General features: G+C 48.1%; 1 protein-coding gene across 3 annotated transcripts in view; it reads left to right on the forward strand.

Annotated features, from left to right (window-relative positions):
* The window catches only part of Ttll9 (tubulin tyrosine ligase like 9), a 73,161-nt gene that overhangs the window by 34,986 nt on the left and 10,408 nt on the right, over window positions 1-27,767 (forward strand). For all 3 annotated transcript variants that reach the window (XM_045157229.1, XM_045157231.1, XM_045157230.1), the window contains 5 exons: window positions 14,425-14,493; window positions 15,108-15,182; window positions 17,472-17,562; window positions 17,956-17,996; window positions 19,741-19,828. In XM_045157229.1, the coding sequence (XP_045013164.1) occupies window positions 14,425-14,493; window positions 15,108-15,182; window positions 17,472-17,562; window positions 17,956-17,996; window positions 19,741-19,828 (364 nt within the window). The remainder of the gene's footprint in view (window positions 1-14,424; window positions 14,494-15,107; window positions 15,183-17,471; window positions 17,563-17,955; window positions 17,997-19,740; window positions 19,829-27,767) is intronic.

Consider the following 27,767-nt stretch of genomic DNA (forward strand, 5'->3'; position numbering starts at 1 on the left):
TCTCATTCAAGTTTAATTTTTAATTTAGTAGAGCAAGAGAGAGAGAGAGAGAGAGAATAAAAACAATGAGTATGGGCACACCAGGGCCTCTTGCCCCTACAAATGATCCAGATGTATACACCACTTTGTGCATTTAGCTTTATGTAGGTCCTGGAAGTCAAACCTGGGGTGGCAGGCTTTGCAAGCAAGTGCCTTTAACCACTGAGCCATCTCCCTAGCCCTCTTTCAAGTTTTCAACCCTAGGGCATTTCCTTTAATAAGAATGGTTGATGGGTTGGAGAGGTTTAGCGGTTAAGCACTTGCTTGTGAAGCCTAAAGATCCTGGTTCGAGGCTCGTGTTCCCCAGGACCCACGTAAGCCAGATGCACAAGGTAGCACATGTATCTGGAGTTCATTTGCAGTTGCTGGAGGCCCTGGTGTGCCCATTCTCTCTCCCTCCTTCTCTCTCTCTCTGCCTCTTTCTCTATGTGTCTGTCGTTCTCAAATAAATAAAAAAAGATACTTTATAATTTTTTTTTTTTAATTTGAGAGCGACAGACAGAGAGAGAAAGACAGATAGAGGGAGAGAGAGAGAATGGGCGCACCAGGGCTTCCAGCCTCTGCAAACGAACTCCAGACACGTGCGCCCCCTTGTGCATCTGGCTAACGTGGAACCTGGGGAACCGAGCCTCGAACCGGGGTCCTTAGGCTTCACAGGCAAGCGCTTAACCGCTAAGCCATCTCTCCAGCCCAAAAAAGATACTTTTAAAAAAGGAAAAATAATCTTACACTACTCCCAAGAGAAATGGACCATTAGAGAAAGAAGGTTAATCTGGCTGTCCTGAAATGTTATAAGGTGGATGAAAATGGTCATTAAGTGTGCCCTTCTAGGGATGGAGAGAGGGCTTAGTGGTTAAGATAGTTGCCTGCAAAACCTAATGACTGGGTTTGATTCCCCAGTACCCATGCAAAGCCAGATGCACAAAGTGGCACATGCATCTGAAATTTGTTTGCAGTGGCTAGAAGCCCTGGCAATCCATTCTCTCTCTCTCTCCTTACAAATAAATAAATTATTTTTTTTTTTAAAAAAGAATGTTTGTGGGCTGGAGAGATAGCTTAGCGGTTAAGCATTGCCTATGAAGCCTAAGGACCCCGGTTCGAGGCTCGATTCCCCAGGACCCACGTTAGCCAGATGCACAAGGAGGCGCACACATCTGGAATTTGTTTGCAGTGGCTGGAAGCCCTGGCGTGCCCATTCTTTCTCTCTATTTGCCTCTTTCTCTGTCTGTTACTCTCAAATAAATAATAAACAAGAAAAAAAGAATGTTTGAGCCAGGGATAGTTTATTGGGTGGCTCAACAGCACCTCTACTTCCCAGTCTGGCTGATAGGCTTCTTAGTCACAACACGGCTGCTCTGCCTGTACCTACTCACCCCTCCACCCACCATGGGAACCAAGGAATGCCCTGGCTTCATGTTACTTTTTTTTTTTAATTTTTATTAACATTTTTCATGATTATAAAATATATCCCATGGTAATTCCCTCCCTCCCCACCCCCACTTTTTTTTTTAAGGTAGTGTCTCACTCTATCCCAGGCTGACTTGGACTTCACTATGTAGTCTCAGGGTGGCATCGAATTTATGGCCATCCTCCCACCTCTGCCTCCCAAGTGCTGGGATTAAAGGCATGTGCCACCATGCCCAGCCCCTTCATGTTACTGTGGAAGGCACAAACTTTCCACAGATGTCCTGGTAGCAGGGCTGGAGAGATGGCTCACCTGTTAAAAGCCCAGGTTTGATTCCCAAGTACCCACAAAAAAGCCAGATACACAAAGTGGCATGTGCATCTGGAGTTCATTTCCAGTGGCAAGAGGCCCTGGCATGCCAATTATTCTCTCTCTTAATCTCTCTCCCTCTCTGTCCCCCTCTGATTTCAAATACATAAACAAAAATAAAGAAGTCCTGGCATCAGACTCCCTTAGCCTCCTGAAGCCCAGTGCCTGGGTCAATCACATCACAGTAACATGGGGCCACCATGAAGGCTTGGACCTCTGCAGAGGGCAGGGGCCCCAGGAAGAGTTGATTAGCTGCAGTCTGTTGGGCAGAAAGAAGTGGAAAAGGCTTCATGGGAGAACGCCAGATGAATGACACCCACTGAAAGTGGTCCCCAGTGCGGACAAGGACTTTGAGTGACCACGGCTGGTATAAAATCAAAGTTATGGCTTATTTTACTAAACAATCCATTCAAATATTATTTTCCATAAGAATGTATCTTTTTTTTTTTGTGAGGTAGGGTGTTGCTCTAGTCCAGGTTGAGCTAGAATTCACTATGTAAAATCAGGGTGGCCTCAAACTCATGGTGATTCTCCTACCTCTGCCTACTGAGTACTGGGATTAAAGGCATATGTCACCACACCCAGCTATGAATGTATCTTTTTATATGTGAAAGTATTTCTGGACTGGAGAGATAGCTCAGCAGTTAAGGCACTTGCCTGTGAAACCTCAGGACCCATATTTGACTCTTCAGATCCCACATAAGCCAGACACACAAGGTGATGCATGCACAAGGTAGTGCATGTGCACAAGGTAGCTCACACACCTGGAGATCGATTGCAGTACTGGAGGCTCTGGCATGCCAGTTCTCTCTCTCATTAAAAAAAAAAAGTACTTTCTGCTGGGTGTGTTGGCACATGCCTTTAGTCCCAGCACTCAGGAGCCTAAAGTAGAAGGGTCATCATGAGTGTGGATTTGAGGCCAGCCTTGGGCTGCAGAGTGGACTACAGCGAGACACTGCCTTGAAAAGCAAAGCAAAACAAACAAAAGAGCTGAAGAGATGGCTTTGCTCTGAAGGCACTTGCCTGTGAAGCCTAAGGACCAGGTTCAACTGCCCAGTTCCCACAAAAGCCAGATGCACATGGCGGCACATGGGCCTGGAGTTTGCTTGTAGTGGCTACAGGCTCTGGTGCCCCTATTCTCTCTCTCTCTGCCTTTTTTCTCTCTCTCAAATATAAATAAAGACATTCTCTTAAAAAATATTTTTTAAAGCCTAAAAAGGCATTTCCTCCCCACACTGAGCACGTAAGATAGGCATTGTTAGACTCATCTCCATGTGTGCCTGGTGTGATGGCTCATAACTGTAATCTCAGCACTTGGGAGGTGGATGCAGGCAGATCAGGAGTTCAAGATTAGTCTGGAATACACAAGACCTTGTCTCAAAAACTCCAAACTAAAGTCAGACATGGTAGCGCACACCTTTAATCCCAGCACTCAGGAAGCAGAGGTAGGAGGATCCTCATGAGTTCAAGGCCACCCTGAGACTACATAGTGAATTCCAGGTCAATCTGGGCTAGAGCGAGTCCCTACCTCAAAAACAAATAAACAAAAACAAAAACCTCCAAACTAAAAGCTATGCATAGTGGTTCACATCTGTAATCCTAGCACTCTGGAGGCTGAGACAGAATTGCTATGAGTTTGATGTCAGCCTAGGTTTTCTTGAGAGTTCCAGGCCAGCCTAAGCTACAGCATGAAAACTTGTCCTAATAAATGAGTAAATAAAATAAAGAAATGGTCCACATTTTCCCCCAATTCTTTGTACTCCACTGCACTTTGCAAAAGTCGAGTGAGCCCCAGTAACACATGTTTAACTATCCTCAGTGGATTTGCCCCCTGCTAGCTGATGGCTTTGGGCAGGAAGCCTGGCCTCTCTGTTCTTTGGTTTCCTTGGCTGAGGATAGAAATAACAACGCCATGGGCTGGAAAGATGGCTTAGCGGTTAAGCGCTTGCCTGTGAAGCCTAAGGACCCCGGTTCGAGGCTCAATTCCCCAGGTCCCACGTTAGCCAGATGCACAAGGGGGCGCACGTGTCTGGAGTTCGTTTGCAGAGGCTGGAAGCCCTGGCGCGCCCATTCTCTCTCTCTCCCTCTATCTGCCTCTTTCTCTCTCTCTGTCACTCTCAAATAAATAAATAAAAAATTTAAAAATAAAAGAAATAACAACGCCAATGTTACAGGTTTCCTGGTGCTCCAGTGAGGTGGTGTCCAGATCAGAGGAAACATCAGCTGCTAAATGGTGCTCATCAGGAGCCATCCTCTGAAAGCCAGTGCTCCAGTTTTCTCCCCTAAGGGAGGGTCTTGAAATGACAGTGGTATCTTCTTAGAGCATGATCCCCAGCCTGAGCAGCAAGCCAAGAAAAGCTCACCTGTGCCCAGCAATACCGGGCATCTCTGTTGAGGGTTGGGAGCCATCCCCAAGCTGGCTCCCTCACTTAAGTACTGGCTGTTATCTTGGAGCTCCACCAGGCCTGAGGGCTGGGAGACTCCACCTCCACAATGTGGCCGCACCACGTGACCTGAGCGTCCTCACAGCACGGCTCTGACAGGCAGCTGGTGGAGGCTGTATAGCTTTTTAGGATCCCACACTAGAATTTAGACAAGACACTTCTGCTGCACACGAGTGCAGACAGCCCTGAAGTCTTGCCCAGGTTCAAGGGCGAGATGCTGGCTTTCCCTCTTGGATGGTTCTGGAGCACATGTGAGACTCCACTGGGAAACTACCATCTGCCTGAGCTCCAGGTAACTTACTGGCAGGAGACCCAGAGGGATCACTGGATGGAAGACTCTGTCATTTCTGGGTCTTGTTCCCTCAGGAGGGCCTCTCTTGGAACAGATGTGGCAAGGTTATTGAAAATGACTTTAACAAGAAGGACCTCTGGTTACCTCACAGGAGGAATCCAGAAGCTGGCAGGAAAGCAGAGATGTTCAGGGAGACAGGAAGGGCCAGGTTCTCCCTGTCTGCTCGGCATCCTCAGTGCTCTGGCTGTTGACCTTGGGCTTGTCACCTCGAGGATAGGAGATGGGCGCTGTGGTTGCAGACGTCACCTCTATGGAGAAAAGGAAAGGGCTACGCATGACCCCATAGGTCTGACTCTAGGCCTCTCTACCCTTTCCCTCCTTTCTGACCCCTCCCTCCTTCCCCAATATTGTTACCATGGAGTAAAATCTCCCTGGACCACTAGGAAGATATCTCCTTGTATCTCATTGGCTAACATTGATCACATGGTTTCTATCAGCTACAAGGGAAGCTGAGAAAACCCATATTTCTAACCTTTTCAGTTTTTATCAGGGGAGGTGGGCTTTGTCAGCAAAGAAAGAGGAAAAGGGGGACCACTAAAGAGAAACAACCAACAGGGGTCAGGAATGGGGCTCCGAGATCAAAAGGTGTAAACCTGAGAAGACATTTTGGGGGTTTTAAGTTTTTTTATGAGAGACAGAGAATTGGCACTTCAGAGCCTCCAGCCAATGCAATGAACTCCATCCAGACCATGCACCGTCTTGTGCGCATGTGTGACCTTCCTTATGTCACCTTGTGTGCCTGGCTTAAGTGGGACCTGGAGAGTCCAACATGGATCATTAGGCTTCGCAGGCAAGCACCCCAACCACTAAGCCATCTCTCCAGCCCTTAAAGAGATTTTTTTTGAGGGCTGGAGGGATGGCTTAGCAGTTAAGGCGCTTGCCTGCAAAGCCAAAGGACCCAGGTTTAATTTCCCAGGACCCATGTTAGCCAGATGCACAAGGGGGCACACACATCTGGAGTTCGTTTGCAGCAACTGGAAGCCCTGAAACGCCCATTCTCTATCTCTCTTTCCCTCTCTCTCTCTGACTCTAAAAAATAAAAAAATTTAAAACATAAAAAAGTGAAGTTTTTTTGAGGCATGGTCTCACTCTAGACCATGCTGGCCTTGAACTCACAGCCTTTAACTGCTTGAACTATTTTAGCTGTCCTAAGTGCCGGGATTAAGGGCATGTGCTACACACCTTACTGAAAGATACTTTTTAATTGAAGGTAGCTAAAACATTAAAAAGTTCCCAGGTTATGGAGGGACAGTAAAAACTGTTACAAAGTAAACACTCAAGTCAGCAGCCTCTGGGTCATAAATGGAGGATGAACCAGGCCATCAGCCGCCCTCCTCACACAAACCCTTCCTGTTCACAAACACCTGTGATGGGGAATGTCAATTGTAAGCTGATTGGGTTAATAAACACCCAGGGCGTTGATGGAGTGTGCCTTTTGTGTGTGCACGTGCGTGCGTGCGTGTGTGCATGTGTATGTGTGTGCATGTGCATACATTCCAGAGCACTTAAACCAAGGGAATACCCACCCTGAATGAGGGTGGCACCACCCCGTGGACTGGAATCCCAGACTGAATACAAAAGGGGAACAGGAAGAAGCCACCTGAGCATGTACCTCTCTGCTTCCTGACCTACCCAGATGTGAGCCAGCCCCACCTTCCCTTCCATGGAGGACCGTATCCTCCCCCCTGAAAGATATCCTTCCTCTTTTAAGTTGCTTGCTGTCAGATATTTGATCACAATGAGGACAGTAATATAGAAAATTGGCAAGGCCGTTGGCTATGAGAAAAACAACCATGTGGTACTTAGGTCTTTGGAACTGGCTTGCAGTTTTATAGGCATGAAACATACAAGAATGAGGGAACTGGGGAAGTTCCAGAAAGCCACTGAAGACAGGTAGGTAATGTGTGGCAGAATTTGATCCTCTGGAAAAAGATTATGGTGGTTTGAATGTATAGCCCTATAGATTCAGGTATTTTTGACTAAGCTTCCTCCTCCTGGCATGGGGACGCATACCTTTAATCCAGCACTTGGGAGGCAGAGGTAGGAGGATAGCTGTAAGTTTGAGGCCAGCCTAAGACTTTATGGTGAATTCCAGGTCAGCCTGGACTAGAGTGAGACCCTACCTTGAAAAACCAAAAAAACAAAAATCCAAGATTAAGATTAAGCTTCCTGGGCAAGAAAGATGGTTCAGCAGTGAAAGCACTTTCCTGCAAAGCCTAATGACCAGGGTTGGATTCCCCAGTGCCCACATAAATCCAGATGCACAAAGTGGTGCATGCATCTGGAATTTGTTTGCAGAGTCTGGAGACTTTGGCATGCCTACTCTCTCTCTCTCTCTCTTTTCTCTGCTTGCAAATAATTAAAAACAAGTCAAGTTTCCTATTTAAGTCTCCAGCAGCCTGCTAGAAGAGGTGTCACTGGGGGAAGATCTTTTAGTCCAGGTATGTAAAGGGCAGTTTGAGTTCTGGTGGTTGCTTTCTGGCTATTGGCGTTGTCTCTCCGTTGTTGATCTATGGAAAAGTGAGCCAGCTTCTTCTGCCATGGTAATGCTTCCCCTGGTTTCTATAGACCCGAAGTCGACCCTTTCCTCCCATGAGCTTCTTCTGGTCAGGTGTTTGTCCCAGCAACACTAAAGTAACTTTAATAGAGGCCCTGAGAGGCCATTGTGTAAAGCTCTTAAGGTGATGTCTGTTGCAATGGAGACCTCAGGATGTTGTAGATACCAGGACTCTGGGATGGGCACCAAAGAAATCTGCATATTGGTAGTGAAACTGGCCTAAGAGAGAAACTATGTATGGTGCAGGCGGCATACTGGAAGGATAGGAATACTCAAGGCTGTGGGAATTTAGATGCCCAACAGGAGCCCCAGATGCTGGCATGGAGCTGCAGTATCTGACATTTGCCCTATTGGGTTTTGGTCTTTGTAGCAATTACCTTCTTGTTGCTGGGACAAAGCACCCAACATGAAGCAGGTGACAGAAGGAGAAGCTTTATTTCCAGCTTATAATTTCAAAGGAAAACTGCATCATGGCAGGGGACACATAGCAACAGCAGGCAGCTGGGCATCCCATCTTCACAGCAGCCGGGGAGGAAGTAGAGAGAGTGAGCTCTTCTGGCACTGGCAAGCAGTACTGGATTATAAAATCCCAAGGCCCACCCTTAGTAACATCCCCCAAAGGCTCCATAAGCTGAGAATTAAGTACAAGACTCAGTCACAGTCACATGAGGCTATGTGAGACGTTTCACATTCAAGCCACCACACTCTACCTCTGGCCCAATAGACTCATGACCATCCCATAATTCCAACTGCATTAGGTCCAACTTTAAAAGACTCCATAGTCTTTACCAGTCCCAATACTGTACAAAAGTCCAAAGTGTCATGAGACTCAAGACAGTCTCTTAACTGTGAGCCCTGTAAAGTCAAAACACAAGTTACATACTTCCAACACAGAGCAAACATTCCCACTTCAAAAGGAGGAATGAGTCCATAGCAAGGAAATATGAGATGCATGCCAGCTAGAAAACCAGCAGGGAAAACGTCAGACCCTGCAGCTCCATGTCCAGTACCTGGGACTTGTGATGGAAAGTCCAAAAGGCTCGGGCAACTCCACCCTGCTGTGCTGCCGGCTTCCTGCATAGAGTCTACGCTGAGCCCGCAGTTTTCTGTGGTGACCCACCCATAGTCCTGACGCCTCCAAAATCCTGGGGCATCTGCTGCAATTCTACAGTTCACCTTCACTCAATGACCTCACAGGGCCTCCTTGCAGGAACTTTGATCCTGCTTCACACTGTGTAGCCTTAACAGCTGTCTCCAGAACCATGTGACTTCATGACACGCTATTTCCTACACCTTAATGTTGCCAAAACCAGCACCAGATGGGCAATAATGCCACATTTGTTTATCCAGGATGGGTGAAGCCTGATTTTGGGGAGCAGGAAACACTTTCAGCTTCCATCCTTCAGCCCCCCCCCCCCCCCGCTCCTCTCAGAAGAACCCACACTCCTCCATTATCCCAGTGCAGAGCAGCCGGCCCATACTCAGTGGTGATCATCTGTTAAACAATTACAGCTGAAACCATCTCTGTGGTCTGAACTCAACAGCTGTTTCTGTGCTAACCTTTATATAGTTCATAGCCTCCTGCTCCATATCTTTCTCCATGAAGACACCAGTCTGTTACTCCTTTTTAAATTTTTTTTTAATTTTTATTTATTTATTTGAGAGTGACAGACAAGGAGGCAGAGAGAGAGAGAGAGAGAGAGAGAGAGAGAGAGAGAGAGAGAATGGGTCTCCAGTGACTGCAAATGTACTCCAGATGCATGCGCCCCCTTGTGCATCTGGCTACTGTTGGTCCTAGAGAATTGACCCTTGAACCAGTGTCCTTAGACTTCACAGGCAAGCACTTAACCGCTAAGCCATTTCTCTAGCCCAGTCTGTTACTTCTAAATCCAGCTTTGTTCATGTTCTCAGGTCATGGGCATAACACAGCCACACTATCATACAAACTGACTCTAACCCAGTTCCCAGGAAAAGTCTTCTTTCCCACTCTGAAACCTCCTAAGTTGAGCCTCCAAAGTCCACACTTCTCTCTTCATTTTGGTCTTTCAAACTCTCACCAGAATGGTCTCTTAAGCTCTGGTTATATCACTGTAAAGATTGTCTAATCCCAAGTTCCAATCCTCCCATACTCTTCCCACAGTGTCAGGCTTGTCTTAGCCATGGCTTAACTTCTCAGTACCAATTTTCTGAAATCAATTACCTTCTCATTTGCTTAGACAAAACTCCCAGCCAGAAGCAGCTATGGAAGAAAGGGGTTTATTTCCAGCTCAGTTTTGAACGAAACTTTCTCATGGTGCAGAAAGTATGAAAAGAGCAGATAGCTGGTGTATTAGTCAGGGTTCTCTAGAGGAACAGAACCAATAGAATGAATTGTATTAAAAGGGAATTTATTGGACTAGCTTATGGCAGTCCAGCAATATAAGGTTGCAGGCCTGAGAGTCAAGGAACCTGGTAGCTGCTCAGTCCATGAGGCTGGATGGCTCAGCAGTCCCAATCTGGCATTAAAGAACTGGAAGCATCCTGGAGAGATGCTGCTCTTCTGTCCACGCTGGTCTTCAGTCCACACTGGAAAGCAGCACCGGCAGCCAGTGGGAGGAGGGGATACTTCCCTTCCCCAGAGCTTCCTTAGATAAAGCTCCCCTCCTCCACTCTGAGAGGGGTTGCCCACTCTGGGGGAAGGGCTCACCTTAGGGGAAGGATTCCTCCTTTAGTTAATCCTTCCTGGAAACCACCTCAGACACCCATTTATGAGAAATGTCTGTGGATTCCTAAACGCGTCAAGTTGACACAAACTTAACCATCACAGCTGGGTATCATATCTCCACAGTAGCAGGAAGAAAGTAGAGAGAGAGAGAGAGCTTGCTGTATTGGCAAGCAGGGATGGACTGTAAAATCCCAAGGCCCACCCCAGAGACATACCTCCTCCAGCAATAATCTCCCTGAAGGTGTGGTTGTGCATTCCTTTAATCCCAGCACTTGGGAGGCTATGGTGAAAGGATTGCTGTGAATTTAAGGACACCCTGAGACTACATAGTGAATTTCAGGTCAGCCTGGGCTAGAGCGAGACCCTACCTTGAAGAGCAAACAAACAACAACAACAGACTGCACCTCCCAAAGGCTCCAGTAGCCAGGGATTAAGTGCGAGGCTTAATCACAATCACATGAGGTTATGGGGGACATTTTACACTCAAGCCACCACACTCTTGCCTTGGGCAAATCTTTCCTAGCTATGCCCATTGTTCCCTTTTGAAATGGTAATGTTTATTCCATGCTACTGTCAATGGAACTATGTAACTTTTTTTTGCCTTTAAAAAGATGAGATAGAGAATTGGTGTGCCAGGGCTTCCAGACACTGCAATCGAACTCCAGATGTGTGTGCCACCTTGTGCACATGCAGGACCTTGCACATGCATCACCTTGTGTGCCTGGCTTACATGGGATCTGGGGAGTCAAACATGGGTCCCTAGGCTTCACAGGCAAGTACCTTTACTGCTAAGCCATCCCTCCAGTTGCCACTTTTTTTTCTTTCTTTTTTTGCCTCTTTTGAGGCAAGGTCTCAGCCTAGCCCAGGCTGACTTGGAACTCATTCTGTAGTCCCAGGCTGGCCTCAGACTCAGCAGCTCTCCTACCTATGCCTCCTGAGGGATTAAAGACTTGTTCCATATAACTTGTTTTATAGGGTCTCACAGTTAAGAAATTCCCTCAAAGTCTCAGAAGAAACTTTGGATTTGTGAACAGTATTGAAGCTGTTAAGGCCATGGGAATGTCTGAGGTGGGTGAAAGCAAGCATCTTCAGGCTGGAGGTATGGCTTAGCAGTTAAGGCACTCACTTATAAAGCCTGATGACCCAGGTTTGATTCTCCAGGACCCATATAAAGCCAGATACACAAAGTAGAGCATGAATTTGGAGTTCATTTGCAGTGGCTAGAGGCCCTTGGTGTGCCCATTCTCTCTCTGCTTATAAACAAAATAGAAGGAAAAGAAAGAAAGCATCTTTAACCACTGAATAATATCCCCAGCCTATGAGATTGAAACCAATTTATTTTGCATTACGAGATGCCATGAGCCTGTGGGACCAGAGTTGAAATGTTATGGTTTACAGTAATGTATTTGGGTGTCAAGTTAAGGGGTGGGTTGGTGATGCTTAGTTTGGATTGGATTAATCACGCTTAGGTTCTAGGACATTATGGAGACACACCTCTAGGTATGTCTATGAGAGTGTTTCCCGAGTGCTTTAACTGAGGAAGGACACTTCACCCTGGGTGTGGGTGGTGCCACTGTATGGACTGGTGTCCTGGCCTGCATAAAAAGAGAGAAAGAAGAAAGCCAGATAAGCCCAAGCATTTGTGCCCCCCACCACTTTTTTTTTTTTATCTGAGAGACAGGTAAGGAGAGAGAATGGCTGTGCCAGGGCCTTCAGCTTCTGCACACGAACTCCAGATGTGTGCACCCCTTTGTGTGCACTTGTGACATTGCAAACTTGCATCACTGTGCATCTGGCTTGCGTGAGACCTGGGGATTTGATCATGTGTCCTTAGGCTTCACAGGCAAGTACCTTAACTGCTAAGCTATCTCTGCAGTCCCCCACTTTCATTTTTACTCCTTGATATGCCCATATGTGACTGAGATACCTGCCACAATACTTTTCCAGCCATGATAGAGTGTTTCTCCTTAAACTATGAGTCCAAATTTATCTTTCTTCCTTTAGGTTGCTTGTAGTCAGGTATTTGATCATAGCAATGTAAGAGTATAGATTTGTTTGGTTTGATTTTGTACTTTAGGGGCTGGAGAGGTGGCTCAGCAGTTAAAGGCACTCTTTTTTTTTAAAATATTTTATTTATTTATTTGAGAGTGACAGAGACAGAGAGAAAGACAGATAGAGGGAGAGAGAGAGAGAATGGGTGTGCCAGGGCTTCTAGCCTCTGCAAACGAACTCCAGATGTGTGCACCCCCCTTGTGCATCTGGCTAACGTGGGACCTGGGGAACCGAGCCTCGAACCGGGGTCCTTAGGCTTCACAGGCGAGCGCTTAACTGCTAAGCCATCTCTCCAGCCCAAAGGCACTCTCTTGATTTTGTACTTTAAGTAATTAGAATCATAGTGTGACCACATTGTGCCTAGTTTCTTTCCCTCCAAATTACAATCATGTGATTCGTCCTATACTGTAACTGTCAAACTTACTACTTCTTGTATGATTTTATTGGATAAATATTCCATTCGGGAGGGGGGAGTTTCCGTTTAACCCTGTTATGAAGAGTGCTCCTGTGGATGCCCTTGTCCACGTCTCCAGGTGCACACACGTGCATGTTTCAGTGGAGGAGGGGCTGCGGGGTGCAGGACGAGAGATGCCTCTGTTCAGCTGTGCAGTGCTACCATGCAGCTTGCAAACAGTATTCACACCCACCAGCAGTGCAGAAGAGTTCTAGTCTCTCCACCTAATGTCCAACACTTGCTATACTTGCTATTGTCTGTTTTACTTGTGTGTGCATGTGTGTGGGTGTATGTGCATGTGTGTAGGTGTGTGTGTGTGTGTATACTCATGTGTGGAGGCCAGGAGATGACCTTAGGTGTCTTTTTTTTAATTTTAATTTTATGTTTTATTTTGGAGAGAGAGAGAATTGGCGTGCCGGGGCCTCGGCCACTGAAATCAAACTCCAGACGCTTGCGCCACCTAGTGGGCATTTGCAACCGTGCACTTGCCTCACCTTTGCGTGTCTGGCTTATGTGGGATCTGGGGAGTCAAAATTGGGTCCTTAGGCTTCACAGGCAATCACCTTAACCACTAAGCCATCTCTCCAGCCCCACTTTCAGCTCTTTTATGTGAGCCCTTGAACTTCACAGACTAGTTGTTTTCCAAAATCACTAGACACAAGCAGGTGTGGCGGCATATGCCTGTCATCCCAGCACTAAGGAGACAGAGGCAGGAAGATCACAACTTTGAGGACAGCCTCGACCCTATTTGGAGAAACAAAACTCAAAGACCCAGAGTACTTTGTCTGCCCCTGAGCTGTTACCTGTGCCTCACCAGGCACACAGAGTCCTGAATTAAGGTGCACAGCATGGCGGAGAGCAGGAGCCCCCCCGGAGCAGTGGACAACCCGCACAGCCACGCCTGGCTTGTGTCGTGAGCCTCTGGTGGGCCATCTGGGCAATGCTCAGAGAACAGAAGGGAAGGAGGCTTGTCTCTCTCTGGATGCATTCATGCTGGAGAAAAGGTGACTGAGGCCAACCCGCTCAACAGCTCAGATAACTAAAGGATTGCTCAAGTGTCCAGGAGCCAATGAGACTTGTTCTCAGAGGCCATGGAAGTGAGGCCAGAAGGGTAAACTTTTCAGCTCAGTTTAGACTATGAAAACTAATGACATCTAAGTGACAGATACAGCATAAAGCCTGGGGGTGGGGCTGTAGCTCCATGGTAGAGTGCTTGTCTAGCATGTGTGAGGTTCTGGATTTGATCCTTGACCACACACACACACACACACACACACACACACACAGTGCTATCACACAGGAGGCATCTAATACACCTTTTTTTTTTTTTCCCCAAGGTAGGGTCTTACTCTAGCCCAGGCTGACCTGACACTCATTCTGTAATTCCAGGTTGGCCTCAAACTCATAGCAATCCTCCTACCTCTGCCTCCTGAGTGCTGGGATTAAAAGCGTGCACCACCATACCCGGCTTAATACACCTTTAAGATGACTGCTAAGCAAAGCTATCCTGCAATGCAATGGTTATGGGTGTGAGGAGAGGGCAGTGAGCATCCTGGCACTGCAGGCGTGCAAGGCCAGGCATGGAAGCATTGTAGGTGGTCTCTATGGACCCTTACACACACAACATGATACCGCTGCAGGTGATCAAAGACTCCCCCAGGCCCTGACCTCTGGGAAGCCGTGATTCATCCACGGCAGGGCGCGGCAAAGGCAGACTGGTTTCAGTGTTAGCCGAAGCAAAACCTAATTAGGAAGGCAAATTGATTTCCAAAAAAAGAATTGGATGATGTGTTCCCAGGACTATTAGAAATGGGTTTTTAATTATCTGTTCTCTTGCATGATTCATGCAAATGTAGGTCTTGGTGAGTAAAATCCTGCCTGCTTTCCTCCTCCAGCCCCGGGGGGTCCCAAGGTGGGCATTCCGCTGGGCGTTGCTGGGGGCCAGGGGAGATAGACACAGAGAAGTGTTGGGGAGGATGCCTGGGTACAGGGCCCCCAGCAAGGGACCACCAACTTAAAAGCTGCCTTTCTGGGCCCACTGACTCCAGGTGGCACGCTCTCAGGGGAAGGGCATCTTCCTCTTCAGGAAGCTGAAGGACATCATGGACTGGAGAAAGGTAAGTCGACCCCTCGGGTATCCCCAAGCTCCGCCCTGCAGGAGGAGGCCTCATCTTCCTTCCCTGGAGTACTGGCAACAGCTCTGAAACAGATGGTTTGGGTTTAAGTCTTTTTCCCCCCCTTTATTTATTTGAGAGAGAAATAAATGGGGAGAGAATGGGCATGCCAGGGCCTTCAGCCGCTGTAAATGAACTCCAGACGCATGCACCACCTTGTGCATCTGGCTTATGTGGGTCCTGGGGAATTGAACCTAGGCCCTTTGGCTTCACAGGCAAGTGCCTTACCGCTAAGCCATTTCTCCAGCCCTGGGTTCCAGTCTTAACGTTACCCCTCAATAGCTCTGGGGCCCTGGGCAAGCTACTGCTCCTTTCAGTGCCCCGGGAAATGGGGAGTGCTGACTGAGGAGGTGATGTGTTAATAAGTGGGACCCTTCTCAGCAGCTGCCACTTTTGGGGAAATGACTGGAACCCTCGGAACCTTGAGGTGATGGTGGTGCCAGGGGCGGAACAGGGTGGGTGGCGAGGACCACCCAGATCTTCGAGGCTAGCAGCCAGTGCCTGATCAATGCCTCTCTCTTTGGACATGTATACTGGTTCCTCCATGCATCTGCCAGGGCACTGCCAGCAAGAAGCTGCCCAGCCTGGAGGCCCAGCCTGCTCGTGCCAATACCAACCTTTCAAGTAGTCACGTGAGTAGAGGCAGGGTGGTGGCACCTAGGAATGGGAGGCACCGCTGCCCAGGTCAGTGCTGTGGCTGGGCAGGAGGGGGGCTCTGTCAGGACAGCCAGAGCCCTGAGTCCCAGAGCTCCCACCATGGGGTGGGTGGGTGTGTGAACCCAGTGAGTGTGTGACCCTGACCTTTGGACTAGAGTTCCTCATAAGGTCACAGCGAAGGGGACAAGGGGCCAGAAATGACCTGTAGGGCTGGAGGTGGGTTCCCTAAAGAGTGTTGCTGACCCCCGAGCAGGTGAGTAGGGACGGGGGGATGGCCCAGGGGCTGCCACTGTCCTCCGGGCTGCTAGCACCATGCGAGAACTTTCGTTGCATGTACTCTTCTGGAGAGAAGGCAGTGAGCACTTGCTCTCCCAGACAGGCCACTCGCGACGTGCTCAAGGCCATGTCCACCGAAGTTCACCCTGGTGACCAAATGAGTTTGTTGGGCTTCCTTACAGAGCCGGGGTGAGGGATGCTTACGGGAGCGTGGAGACCCCACAGTGACCGTAGCATCAAAAAGTCCCGTCCCAGGATGGACAAAAATTCCCCGTAGTCACATGGACGGAGCCCCTGACCCTTCCTCCTCCTGTGCAGGCATGTCAGGCCCAACCCTGCAAGTCCTGTGTGGTCATCACCGCTGCTCCTGACAAAGATGGCCATTGTTGTTTCTCTTGGAGGACCGTGTCACACAAGTACAGTGGTGGCAGGGGTGATCGCTGTACTCTTGTCAGGCACTGGTGCCCTGGAAGAGTGTGTGTGTGTGTGTGTGTGTGTGTGTGTGTCTGTGTGTGTCTGTGTGTGTAGAGGCAAGAGGTCAGCATGGAGTATCTTCCTCAAATCACTTTCTCGTATCTCTCACTGAACCTGAGCTCCCTGATTTGGCTAGACTAGCTAGGCCTAAGAACCCTCCTGTTTCTGCCTCCCTAGCACTGGAAATACAAGTGTACACCAGGATGTCCGTGCTTCATGTCGGTGCTGGGGTCAAACGCACTTCCTCGTGCTTGCGTGTTAAGTGCTTTGCTGACTAAGCTGTCTCCCAGCCCATGAACTCCCTCCCTCCCTCCCTCCCGTCTTTACTGGGGATGGACCAGTGTCTTGTTCATGTTAGGCAAGCACTCTAGAACATAGCTACATCCCCAGCTCACCGATGGGTTGAGTTTGCTTATTTGGGCTACATTTAATTTTTTTTTTAAATTTTATTCATAGGCTAGGGAGAAGGTTCAGTTGATAAATCACTTACTGCTCAAGCTGAGTGCCTGAGTTCAATCCCCAGACCCACCCTATGTAAAAAGCCTTGGTGGGTTTCTACAATTCCAGAACGCTGACGCAGCAAGAGACAGGAGAATTTCCTGGAAGTTCTTAACTAGTATAGCAGAGAGCAGCAGAGCCAGACGCCCAGGGTGGGTCACCCTGGCTCAGCTGAGGTGCACAGGCGCGGAGTGACCTGACAGTTGCCCTCTGACCTCCCCACATGCGCTGTAGCATGCAGGACCCCGCGCTGTCACGGAAACTCATACACACACAAATAACTTCGTAAAAGACTTAAAATTTCACCTGCTCTAGAAGAGGAAGAGGCTGGGGGTGGGGCCCACCCCCAGCAGGCACAAAGCCCTGGACCCCATTGCCAGCACCCTCCGAGTGGAGTAAGGGCCACATTAGATAAGTTTCCTGTTGCCGCCATGTTTAGGCGTATGTTCACAAGCACTCCGTGCATGGGTGTGGGCAGCCCTCACCACCCCAGCTCCAGGTTGTTTGCGCACCCCTAAACTAAAACTCCACCCCCTGGGCCGCCCCCGGCCACTCTTCTGCCTCTGGACATCTGACTCCGCTCCTGGAAGTGGGATTGTACTGCGTGGGTCCTTTGGTCCCCAGTTACCTCCCTCAGCCATTGACTTCAAGTGTTGTCCACGTCGCAGCATGGAATTTTCTTTTAACCAATATGAATGTAAATTCAATCGCCACCCGTGGCCAGTGGCTGTCCTCTGGGCAGCGCGGTGTAGAAGTTAACCGCTCAGACTTTCGACCTGAATGGCGCTGGGTTCACACCACAGTGGTATCAGCCACCAGCTGTGTGGCCTTAGACAAGTCAGTAGACATACCTCTGTGTTGCTGGTGCTCATCTGTAAAATGGGAAGGACGTGACTACTTACCTAAGGGGACCGAATTAAGGGTCAAATAAGGTACCCCACATACAGTATCTAGCACGAGGCCCGGTACACAGAACGTGCTTGCGAAATGTTCATGACCAGTGTTCTCACAACTAGGACACGAGGTGTTCTGATGATCAGAAAGATGAGCTGCCCGTGGAGAACTACGTGGCTCAGCGGTACATCGAAAATCCCTACCTGATAGGCGGTGAGACGGCCCTGCCTACTTTGCTGTCCTTATGTGCACATAGCCTGGCCTTTCCACCCGGCCTACCTCATCTATGCATGTCCTGTCCCCTGCCACATGGCTCGCCTCATCTCCTTCCCCTCCCCTAAGGCCCAAGCTTGTCTGGGCCTTGATCCAGCCAGAAGGCCTCAGCACCCTGGGCTGGGCCCGCCCCACCTCCCACAGGGCCCTCCCCAGCTACGAGGCCTGCAGCCACTCCCCAACACTGACTCCCGCACCCCACTCCGCCAGGGCCTTGTGAGGTGGAGCTGGCAGCTGCCTACAAGCAGGTCCTGTCTTCCATCTGTGCCCTGCTCTATCCTGGAATCCAACACAGAGTCTAACAGTCAAATCAATCCCTCCTCTGCCCAACAGGCCGCAAGTTTGACCTGCGTGTCTACGTCCTGGTCATGTCGGTGAGTTGTCCACCATGGCCAGGCCTCCTCCACGTGAGCTTGCCTAGTTGTCTGCTGCTGCTGGAGCACAGGGACATGGAGGGACAGGGCAGTGTCACCCACCTGCGTTCGTTAGTTTGTTGGGTCACTGTGACCAAATACCCAACAGGATGCAACTTAAGAAAATAAGGTTTTATTTTGGCTTATAGATCTAGGGGATATAGTCTGCCATGGTGGGAAAGGCTTGGCAGCAGGAGTGAGAAGCTGGCTGGTCACATTGTAGCCAGGCAGAGAGAGAGGGGAACAGGAAGTGTGGCTGGTCTATAAAACTCTAGTCACCCACTTCCTGCAGCAAGGCTGTGCCTCCTCAGGTTCCCCAACCTTCCCAAACAGTGCTACCAACTGCCGGCCAAGTGAGCCCCTGGGAGGTATTTCACATTCAAATTACAACACCACCCCAGCTAGTGAGTTACATAGAGAGACCCCTGTCTCAAAAAAGCAAAAGCAAAAACATATCAGAGGCCTGGAGAGATGGCTCAGTGGATAAAGTGTTTGCCATGCAAGCCTGAGTACCTGAGTTCAAATCCCCAGAATCCATGTAAAGCCAGAAGCTGTGGTGAGCTTCCTGAATCCCAAAATGCCTACAGCAAGATGGGAGGCAGAGATAGGAGCATTCGCCAGAAGCTCAAAGATCTGCTAGCCTGGTGCATGTAGTAGAAACCAACAACCAGACACCCTGCCTCAAAAGAGGTAGAAAGGGGGCTGGAGAGATGGCTTAGTGGTTAAGGCATTTGCCAGGGAAGCCAAAGAACCCAAGTTCGATTCCCCAGTACCCACATAAAGCCAGATGCACAAGGTGGTGCATGCGTCTGGAGTTCCTTTACAGTAGTTAGGAGGCCCTGGCACACCCATTCTCTCTATATATAGATCTGCCCCCTCCCTCTCTCAAATGAATAGATAATTTTATTTTATTTTATTATTTTTTTTTTGGTTTTCTAAGGAAGGGTCTCACTCTAGCTCAGGCTGACCTGGAATTCACTATGTTTTCTCAGGGTGGCCTCGAACTCTCAGCGATCCTCCTACCTCTGCCTCCCGAGTGCTGGGTTTAAAGGCGTGCGCCCCCATGCCCGGCTTAAAATATTTTGTAAAGAGGTAGAAAGTGAAGACTGACCAAAAAGCTGTTCTCTGACCTCCACACCTGCACTGGCACCCAAACTCAAGTATATGAACAAGAACACACTTACATACATATGATGTGTGCACACACCGAGAGAGAGACAGAGATAGAGACAGAGTCAGAGAGAGAGGTTGAGAGACTTGCCCAAGGTCACACACAGTGAGTGAGAGAACTAGGATTCAAATCCAGATATCTTGGCCCCAGACCCTTTTCTAACCCTCTTAATGAGTTGCTGTATTCCCTCCCCTGCCTGTCCATCCATCCATCCATCCATCCATTCATCTGCCTATCCAGCACATGTTTAAACCTTCTTGATATGCGATTCTGAGCTGGGTGCATGGACACACACACCTCATGTGGTAGGAGAGCAGAGAAGAAGTCCATCTTCTGTTCCCTTCTGCACCTCCCAGGGAAGGAGGGCGGAGAGCCAAAGCCAGATGACAGAGTGGAGTAGATGGTTGAAGGCTGCTGTGGGAAGATGGAAGGGCCTTCCGCACGAAGAGAAGGCAGGCACAGGAGTTAGGAAGTGCTATATGCGCCTCCTTCCTTTCTTTTTTCCTTCCTTTCTTCCTCCCAACTTTGCCTCAGTACATCCCGCTGCGGGCCTGGCTGTACCGTGATGGCTTCGCTCGGTTCTCCAACACGCGCTTCACGCTGACCAGCATCGACGACCATTGTATCCTTCATGCCACCCCCATGCCAGCACCCCACAAAGCGCTCTGCTGGATGGTGTGTCAGTGGGGTGTCTGACTTCAGGTTTATTCATATTCATTTTCATAGGGGCAGATAGGTTTAGCCCCTTGGGCGAGGGTTTGCTTTGCATTCTAATTGTGAACTTTGATTGTATGAACATGTCACGTATTGGTCATATTCCCATCAGGTTATACTCTTATGTCTCCTCTCCCTGCCCCCATTCCACTGAGGATCCTCCTCAGTGGGGTTATAGGTGAATGTACCAGTCTCTTGCCGGGGGGTTGGGGAGCAGACAGTACCTCAAGATACTCCTTCCCACTCTGTGGCTCCTATAGTCTTTCTGCAATGTTGCTCCCTTAGCCTTGGAGGGCGTGTTATAAGCCTCCTTCCCTGTTTTTAGCAGTGTGTCTTCTTCAGAGCTCAGGGCTTGGCTCATTAATTCATTCAAATACAATTCCGTTTTCACCATCCAATTGACAAAAAAAAAAAAATTGGATAACATGCTGTCACTTGGCAAGGCTTGGGGACAGTGTACATTGTTGGTGGTAGTATAAACTGGTGTAACCCTCAAAACAATCTGGTAAATAGCTATGAGATAAAGCCAGATTCACATACCCTCTGCTCCAGCAATTCCCCTCTGGGAATGTATCCCACAGGCACACCCAGATTGTAAATGCAGAAAAGTAGGCAACAATGAATTAGATAGCGCATTTATAGAGTGGGACGCCACGCAACTGTTAAGTGGAGTGGCTGAAAGTCCTTTATGGGCTGATACAGACTCTAAAAGTAACATTACTGTTCAGGGCAAAAACTATACGTCCAAGCTGGGCATGGTGGCTCACTCCTTTAATCTCAGTGTGTGTGGGGGGGGGCGTGGGGAGGACAGAGGTAAGAGAACTACTGTGAGTTCAAGGCCATCCTGGAGCTAGAGAGTAAATTCCAGGTCAGCTTGGCTAAAAAGTGAGACCCTACCTCCAAAAAGAAAAACAAAACAAAAAGAACTCTGTTATAGAAAACACAAGCGTCTCTGAATGACAGACAAGAAACTGAAAAAAGGGTTGGGGGTGTGGTTTACTATTAGAGCCTTTGTCTAGCATATGGAATCCATAGGTTTGATCCTAGCACCACCAAAATAATGTGATGATGATGGTGATGAGGAAGGGAGATGGGGGGTAGGAGGAAAACTAGAAGCAAGTCATCTCTGGGAAGAAAATGGGTGAGAACAAGAGTGAAGAGGAAATAGTTTCTTATAGATATTGTACTCTTTGACTTGAGGGCCTACCTGTAAAATATACAACACACTTATCTTTCAAACAAGACTCTACTAGGCACGGTGATGCATGCCAGTCATCTCAACACTCGGAAGAGCAAAGCAGGAGGATTGTGGGTTCGAGACCAGTCTGGGCCCCAGAATGAGACCCTGTCTGAAAATGGAACAAAACCAAGCAAACAACAACAACAAAAAAAAACAGTTGTTGGGAGTTTTAGGACTGAGCTTCAGAAGAGAAAGGAGAGATAAATCAGAAAGTTTAGGCAATAACTGGCAGGCTTGCACAGCCACACGTGGAGATCGTTGTGCAGGAAAATAGCTCCCTGATGCCCAGCTCCAGCTGGGCACCCAACCAAGCTTTTAGACAGCCACATCTCTCTGCCCTCAGCTCATCGCCCAGTTTAAATGTGTGTCCAACACAATGCGTTTGCATTGCCAGCCTGGGGACTGGGGCTGGGCCCTCCGAGTGTGTTCTCCAGTTTGTTTCTCATACTGTGGTGGTTTGATTCAGGTGTCCCCCATAAACTCAGGTGTGCTGAACGCTAGGTCCCAAGCCAATGGAGATTTGGGACTTAACGCATCCTGGAGACAGTGTATTTTGCGGGGCGGGCTTAGGGGTGTTATAGCCAGTTCCCCCTTACCAATGTTTGGCACACTCTCCTGTTGCTGTTGTCTACCTTATGTTAGTCAGGGGGCGATGTCTACTCTCTTCTCATGCCATCATTTTCCCTGCCATTGTGGAGCTTCCCCTCGAGCCTGTAAGCCAAAATGAACCTCTTTTTTTTTCCCCCACAAGCTGCTCTTGGTCGGGTGATTTCTACCAGCAATGCGATCCTGCCGGCAACACCTACTTTGCTGGCTTTATTTCTAGTATGTTTATTCTATTCTGTAATTACAACAAGCATTTTAGCACATGTGTGCCAGCAAATACAGTTCATTCTTACTGTTGCCTCACTTTCATTAAAATTCAACACTGCACACAAAGCACAGAGAACTGGGCCTGCCCGTGATCCTCAGTGGATGTTAGCCGTCCCCTGGGCCACTTCCCAGCGCCTGCACTGCTCTCTGAGCATCGGGGGACTTACTAAACAAGCCCTGCCCTCCCCCAGCGGGTTCCACTTCATGAGGCTTCGCTCATTAAGTATTCACAGCGAGTGGCTGCACATCATTTCCACCCTTCTTTTAAATTGTTTTTAATTGCGTGCGTGAGCGCATGCGCACGCATGCCCGTGTGTGTGTGTGTGTGTGTGTGTGTGTGTGTGTGTGTGCGCGCGCGCGCAGGTTGGTTTGTGCTGGTGTGGAGGTCGGAGGACAACTTTGGGCACGGCTCCTCGCCTCCCTCCTTGCTTGAGGCAGGGTCTCTTGCTGTTCACTGCTGCGTTCTCCAGGCTAGCTGGCCGCAGGAGCTTCTGGGAAACCTTGCTACTCTGCCTTCCATCTTGCTGCAGACCCACTGGATTACAGGTGACCACTGTAGCGTCCAACGTTTTGGTGGGTTCTGGGGATCCGAACTCAGGCCCTCACACTCGCACGATTTCATCCATTGAGGGATCTCCCCTGCCATTTTTAATTGTTTAATCTTGAAATCAAAACAACAAAACCACAGAAGATAGGGGCTAGAGAGATGGGTTAGCAGTTAAGGCACTTGCCTGCAAAGCCAAAGGACCTAGGTTCAATTCCCCAGGACCTACGTAAAGCCAGATGAAAGCGCAAGGGGGCACATGCGTCTGGAGTTCGTTTGCAGTGGCTGGAGGCCCTGGTGTGCCCATTCTCTCTCTGTCTCTTTCCTTCTCTCTCTCTTTCTCAAATAAATACAAATTATTTTTAAAAAATAACAAAACCACAAAAGAATTTCTGTGCATCTACCACACGTACATATCTTATTATTTATTTATTTGACAGAAGGAGAGAGAGAATGGGAGTGCCCGGGCCTCTAGCCACTGTAAACAAACTCCAGATGTGTGTGCCCCCTTGTGCATCTGGCTAACATGGGTCCTGGGGAATTAAACCTGGGTCCTTTGGCTGGGCAGGCAAGCATCTTAACCTTTAAGCCATCCCTCCAGCCCCAGATACACATTTTTCTGTATTTGCTTCTGATATTACATACCAACTTTTAAAATAATAATATTTGTACCACAAAATAACAAATATACTTATCTTAACTTTGGTGTATATAATATACGTAGTTTATACATAATTATTCACATATATGTGATATAGGAATTTGGGGTGTCTTTGAGAACAATGGAGCTTTTCTCAGCTCTTGGTTGAGCTGTAACCCAGGAGTTAGGGTACTGGATGGTCACAGTCACTCAAAACTTCCACTGAGGGCTGGAGAGATGCCTGTGAAGCCTAAGGACCTGGGGCTCAAGGCTCGATTCCCCAGGACCAGATGCACAAGGTGGCGCATGCATCTGGAGTTCACTTCAAGTGGCTGGAGGCCTTGCCACGCCTATTCTCTCCCCCCCCCCCCGCCTCTGTCTCCGTCTGTCTGTCACTCTCAAATAAATAAATTAAAAAAGTCTTTATTGGCCAGGCCTGGTGGCACACGCCTTTATTTTTTTGTTGTTGTTTATTTTTCTTTATTTATTTGAGAGTGACACAGAGAGAGAGAGAGAGAGAGAAAGAGGCAGAGAGCAAGAGAGAGAATGGACGCGCCAGGGCTTCCAGCCACTGCAAACAAACTCCAGACGTGTGCGCCCCCTTGTGCATCTGGCTAACGTGGGTCCTGGGGAATCGAGCCTCGAACCAGGATCCTTAGGCTTCACAGGCAAGTGCTTAACCGCTAAGCCAACTCTCCAGCCCAAAACAAATATTTTTAAAAAACTTCCACTGAGTCAGTTGGCCTCCAGGTTCTTGGCTTATGAATTCAACAAATGAAATCCACCAACCACAGAGGTGAAGTTGAGAAAGATTTCACCATAGAGCTAACGAGAAGGGAGCGCTGCTGTACCATGGGGGGGGGGGTCCAAAGATGGGGAAGAACCACCCCATCATGGCAGGTAAAGCTCCCTTGTGGAGGGGTCTATAGCAGGGAAAGTCGCTCTAATCAGGAACTTTTATGGGGATTCAGTGTATGGGGGCTGAGAAGTCAATCCACCCCCATGCCAGGTGTCAAGGAAAAGAGTGATCCCATTTGCACTTCTAGGAAAGAGGACCTCTTTTGACTTTTTTTTTTTTTTTTTTTTTTTTGGTTTTTCAAGGTAGGGTCTCACTCTTGCTCAGGCTGACCTGGAAGTCACTTTGTAGTCTCAGGGTGGCCTTGAACTCACAGTGCTCCTCCTACTTCTGCCTTCCGAGTGCTGGGATTAAAGGCGTGCGCCACCATGCCTGGCTTCTTTTGACATTTTTCATCTGTAGCAAAGTGAGGCTGTGAGGACTCATTTAGGGAAAAGATGACAAGGAAAACTCCCTTACAGGCTCAAGGAAATTTGTCACTTTTACTTTTGAGGGCCTGGCTAACCCTAAACTGCCTCATATGCACACGCATATGTGTATTCACAAAATGTAAAAATACTAGGTCCAAAAAACACCATACATAACAGTGACTAAGTGGAAACAGTTCACCTTAAGGGCAGGTGAATGAGTTGGAGAGCAGCTACCTGGCGAGGGTAGTTGAGGTGGGACAAGGAAAAATGTCTATGACTAATACGTGATAAAAATGTCACAGGTACAAGTGGGTTGTTAATGATCACATATTGTATTATCTCATTTATTTATTTATTTTTTAATATGAGAGAGAGAAAGATAGTCTGGGCACGCCAAGACCTTTTACCACTGTAAAGGAACTCCAGACACACATATCACTTTGTGCACCTAGCTTTCTGTGAGTTCTGGGGGAATCGAACCCTTGGTCGACAGGCTTTACAAGCAAGTGCCTTAAACCACTCAGCCATCTTCCCAGCCCCAACAATACATTTTCATCTCTTAAAAAAATATGTTTCTGTTCAGGAAAAAGCATGAGAGGATCTTCATCAGTGAGTAACTAATTCTGAAAACTGAAGGGAACTTGAATCGGGCCAGGAAAGTGTTTGTTTTCCACTTAAGCTGTCAGCTGTCATTATAAATCGTTTCTGTAAGTGATGTGCTCTGCTCTAGTAATAAAATAATAAATCATTTACAGGATACAATTTCCATCATAAAAGTGCACTAGCTCAGTAAAGACAGATCAGTATATTCATGAAATTACAGAAAAGCAAAGAAGGGGGCTGGGGATGTAGCTCAGTTGAGAGGTGCTTGTCTAGCATGCACAGAACCCTGGGTTTCATCCCCAACACCCTATAAACCAGGCATCGTGGTCCATGCCTGTAATCCCAACACTTGGGTGATGGAGGCAAGAGGACCAGAAGTTCAAGGTTATCCTTGGCTATATGGCCTGTTCATGAGACCCTGTCTCAGAAAAACAAAAACAGCTGGGCGTGGCGGTGCACACCTTTAATCCCAGCCACTCGGGAGGCAGTGGTAGGAGGATCGCCATGAGTTGGAGGCCACCCATAGTGGATTCCAGGTCAGCCTGGGCTACAGTGAAACCCTACCTCAAAAAAAGAAAAAATCCAGACCCATGGCATAGTGACGCATATTTTTAATCCCATCACTTGGGAGGCTGTGAGTTCAAGGCCAGCCTGGGCTAGAGTGAGACCTTATCTCAACCTCCAACCCATCCCCCCCAAAAAGCTGATCCCAGTAGTATGCATCTGCAATCTCAACACACCTATAATGAGAAGGGAGATGGAGATAGGAGATTCCCCAGAAGCCACCTACAACACACAAGCATGAACAAGAGAGCCTGCCCCGCCCTGAGCAAGGTAGAAGGTGGAGACCAGCCCCCAGTGACCTCCACATGCATGCCATGGCACACGTGTCACACACACATGCACTCACATGCACACACAAAGATTGTATCAGGGCTGGAGAGAAGGCTTAGCAGTTAAGGCGCTTGCCTGCAAAGCCTAAGAACTCATGTCTGAATCTCCAGGTCCATGTAGCCAGTGATGCAAGCGTGCAATGTCGCACATGTGCACAAGGGGGCGCATGCGGCTGGAGTTCATTTGCAGTGACTGATGGCCCTGGCACACCCATTCGATCGCTCGCTCTCTCAAAATAATAATACTAGTAATAACTGGGCGTGTGGCGCACACCTTTAATCCAGCACTCGGGAGGCAGAGGTAGAAGGATCGCCATGAGTTCGAGGCCACCCTGAGACTACATAGTAAATCCCAGGTCAGTCTGGACTAGAGTGAAACCCTACCTCGAAAAACCAAAATAATAATAATAATTATAATTATTATTATTATAAAAGATTGTGTCAAAGGGGCTGGGGAGATGGCTCAGCAATTAAACGTGCTTGCTTGAAAAAAAAAAAAAGCTGGCCCAGGTTTGATTCCTCAGTATTTACATGGATCCAGATGCACAAAGAAACACGTACATCTGGAGTTGCAATAGCAACAGGCTTTGGTGCACCCATGGTCTCTCTCTTTCTCCTTGCAAATAATTTTTTTTTGTGTTTTTATACACACACACACACATATATATATTTAGATATATATATCTTTTTTTGTTTTTTGAGGTAGGGTCTCACTGTAGCTCAGGTTGACCTGGAATTCACTATGTAGTCTCAGGTTGGCCTCAAATTCATGGTAATCCTCCTACCTCTGCCTCCTGAATGCTGGGATTAAAGGTGTGCGCCACCACACCCAGCTTGTCTTTTTTTCTTTTAAATATGTATTATTTATTTATTTATTTGAGAGAGAGAAAGGGCAGAGAGAGAGAGAGAATGGGTGCCCCACGGCCTCCAGCCACTGCAAGCAAACTCCAGACACATGCGCCCCCTTGTGCATCTGGCTTACATGGGTCCTAGAGAATTGAACTGGGATCCTTTGGCTTTGCAGGCAAATGCCTTAACTGCTAAGCCATCTCTCCAGCCCCCGGCTTGTCTTTATGTATGTTTTGCTATAGAGAGAGCTCTGTGGTAGAATTCATATGCTGTCCAATTCATGCTATTCTCATACACTGAGATAGCTGATATCCCATTCATGCAGCCATCAGCACAGTTTTAGAACATGCTTATTATCTCCTCCCCAAATCCCATACCCTTGGGGCTGGGGAGATGACTCAGCCATTAAACACACTTGCTTGCAAAGTCTGTCAGTCCAAGTGTGATTCCCTTACACCCACATTGAGGCCAGACCATTCACAGAAAGTGCTGCACGTGTCTGGCATTCATTTGTGAAAGCAAGAAACCCTGGTATGCACATGCATGTCTGTGTGTGTGCTCAAATAAAAAGAAAAAAGTTTAAAACTCCCAACCCACTAACCATCAGTCCTCAGCTCCCCTCCCAGCCCTCTGCACCCCCTCTGTCTCTGTGGATTTGCCTGCTGGGACATTTCATATCGATGCAATTATATATTGTGTGGGCTTTTGTGTATGGCTTCTTTCATTCACTATGATGTTTTCAGTGTTCCCCATGCAGTAGCACCTATCAATCTCCCTCTCTCTGTGTGTGTCTTTAGATAAAGTGTTTGTATGTGGTGTGCATGTGTGTGTATACGTGTTTGTATATGTGTGGGCACGTGTGTGTGGGTGCACATGACAGCCACAGGTCAATATCAGATGTCTTATTCTATTGTTCTTCACCTTGTTTTTCTTTTTTTT

This window comes from Jaculus jaculus, chromosome 8 (genome assembly GCF_020740685.1).
Source record: "Jaculus jaculus isolate mJacJac1 chromosome 8, mJacJac1.mat.Y.cur, whole genome shotgun sequence".
Classification (NCBI taxonomy): Eukaryota; Metazoa; Chordata; class Mammalia; order Rodentia; family Dipodidae; genus Jaculus; species Jaculus jaculus.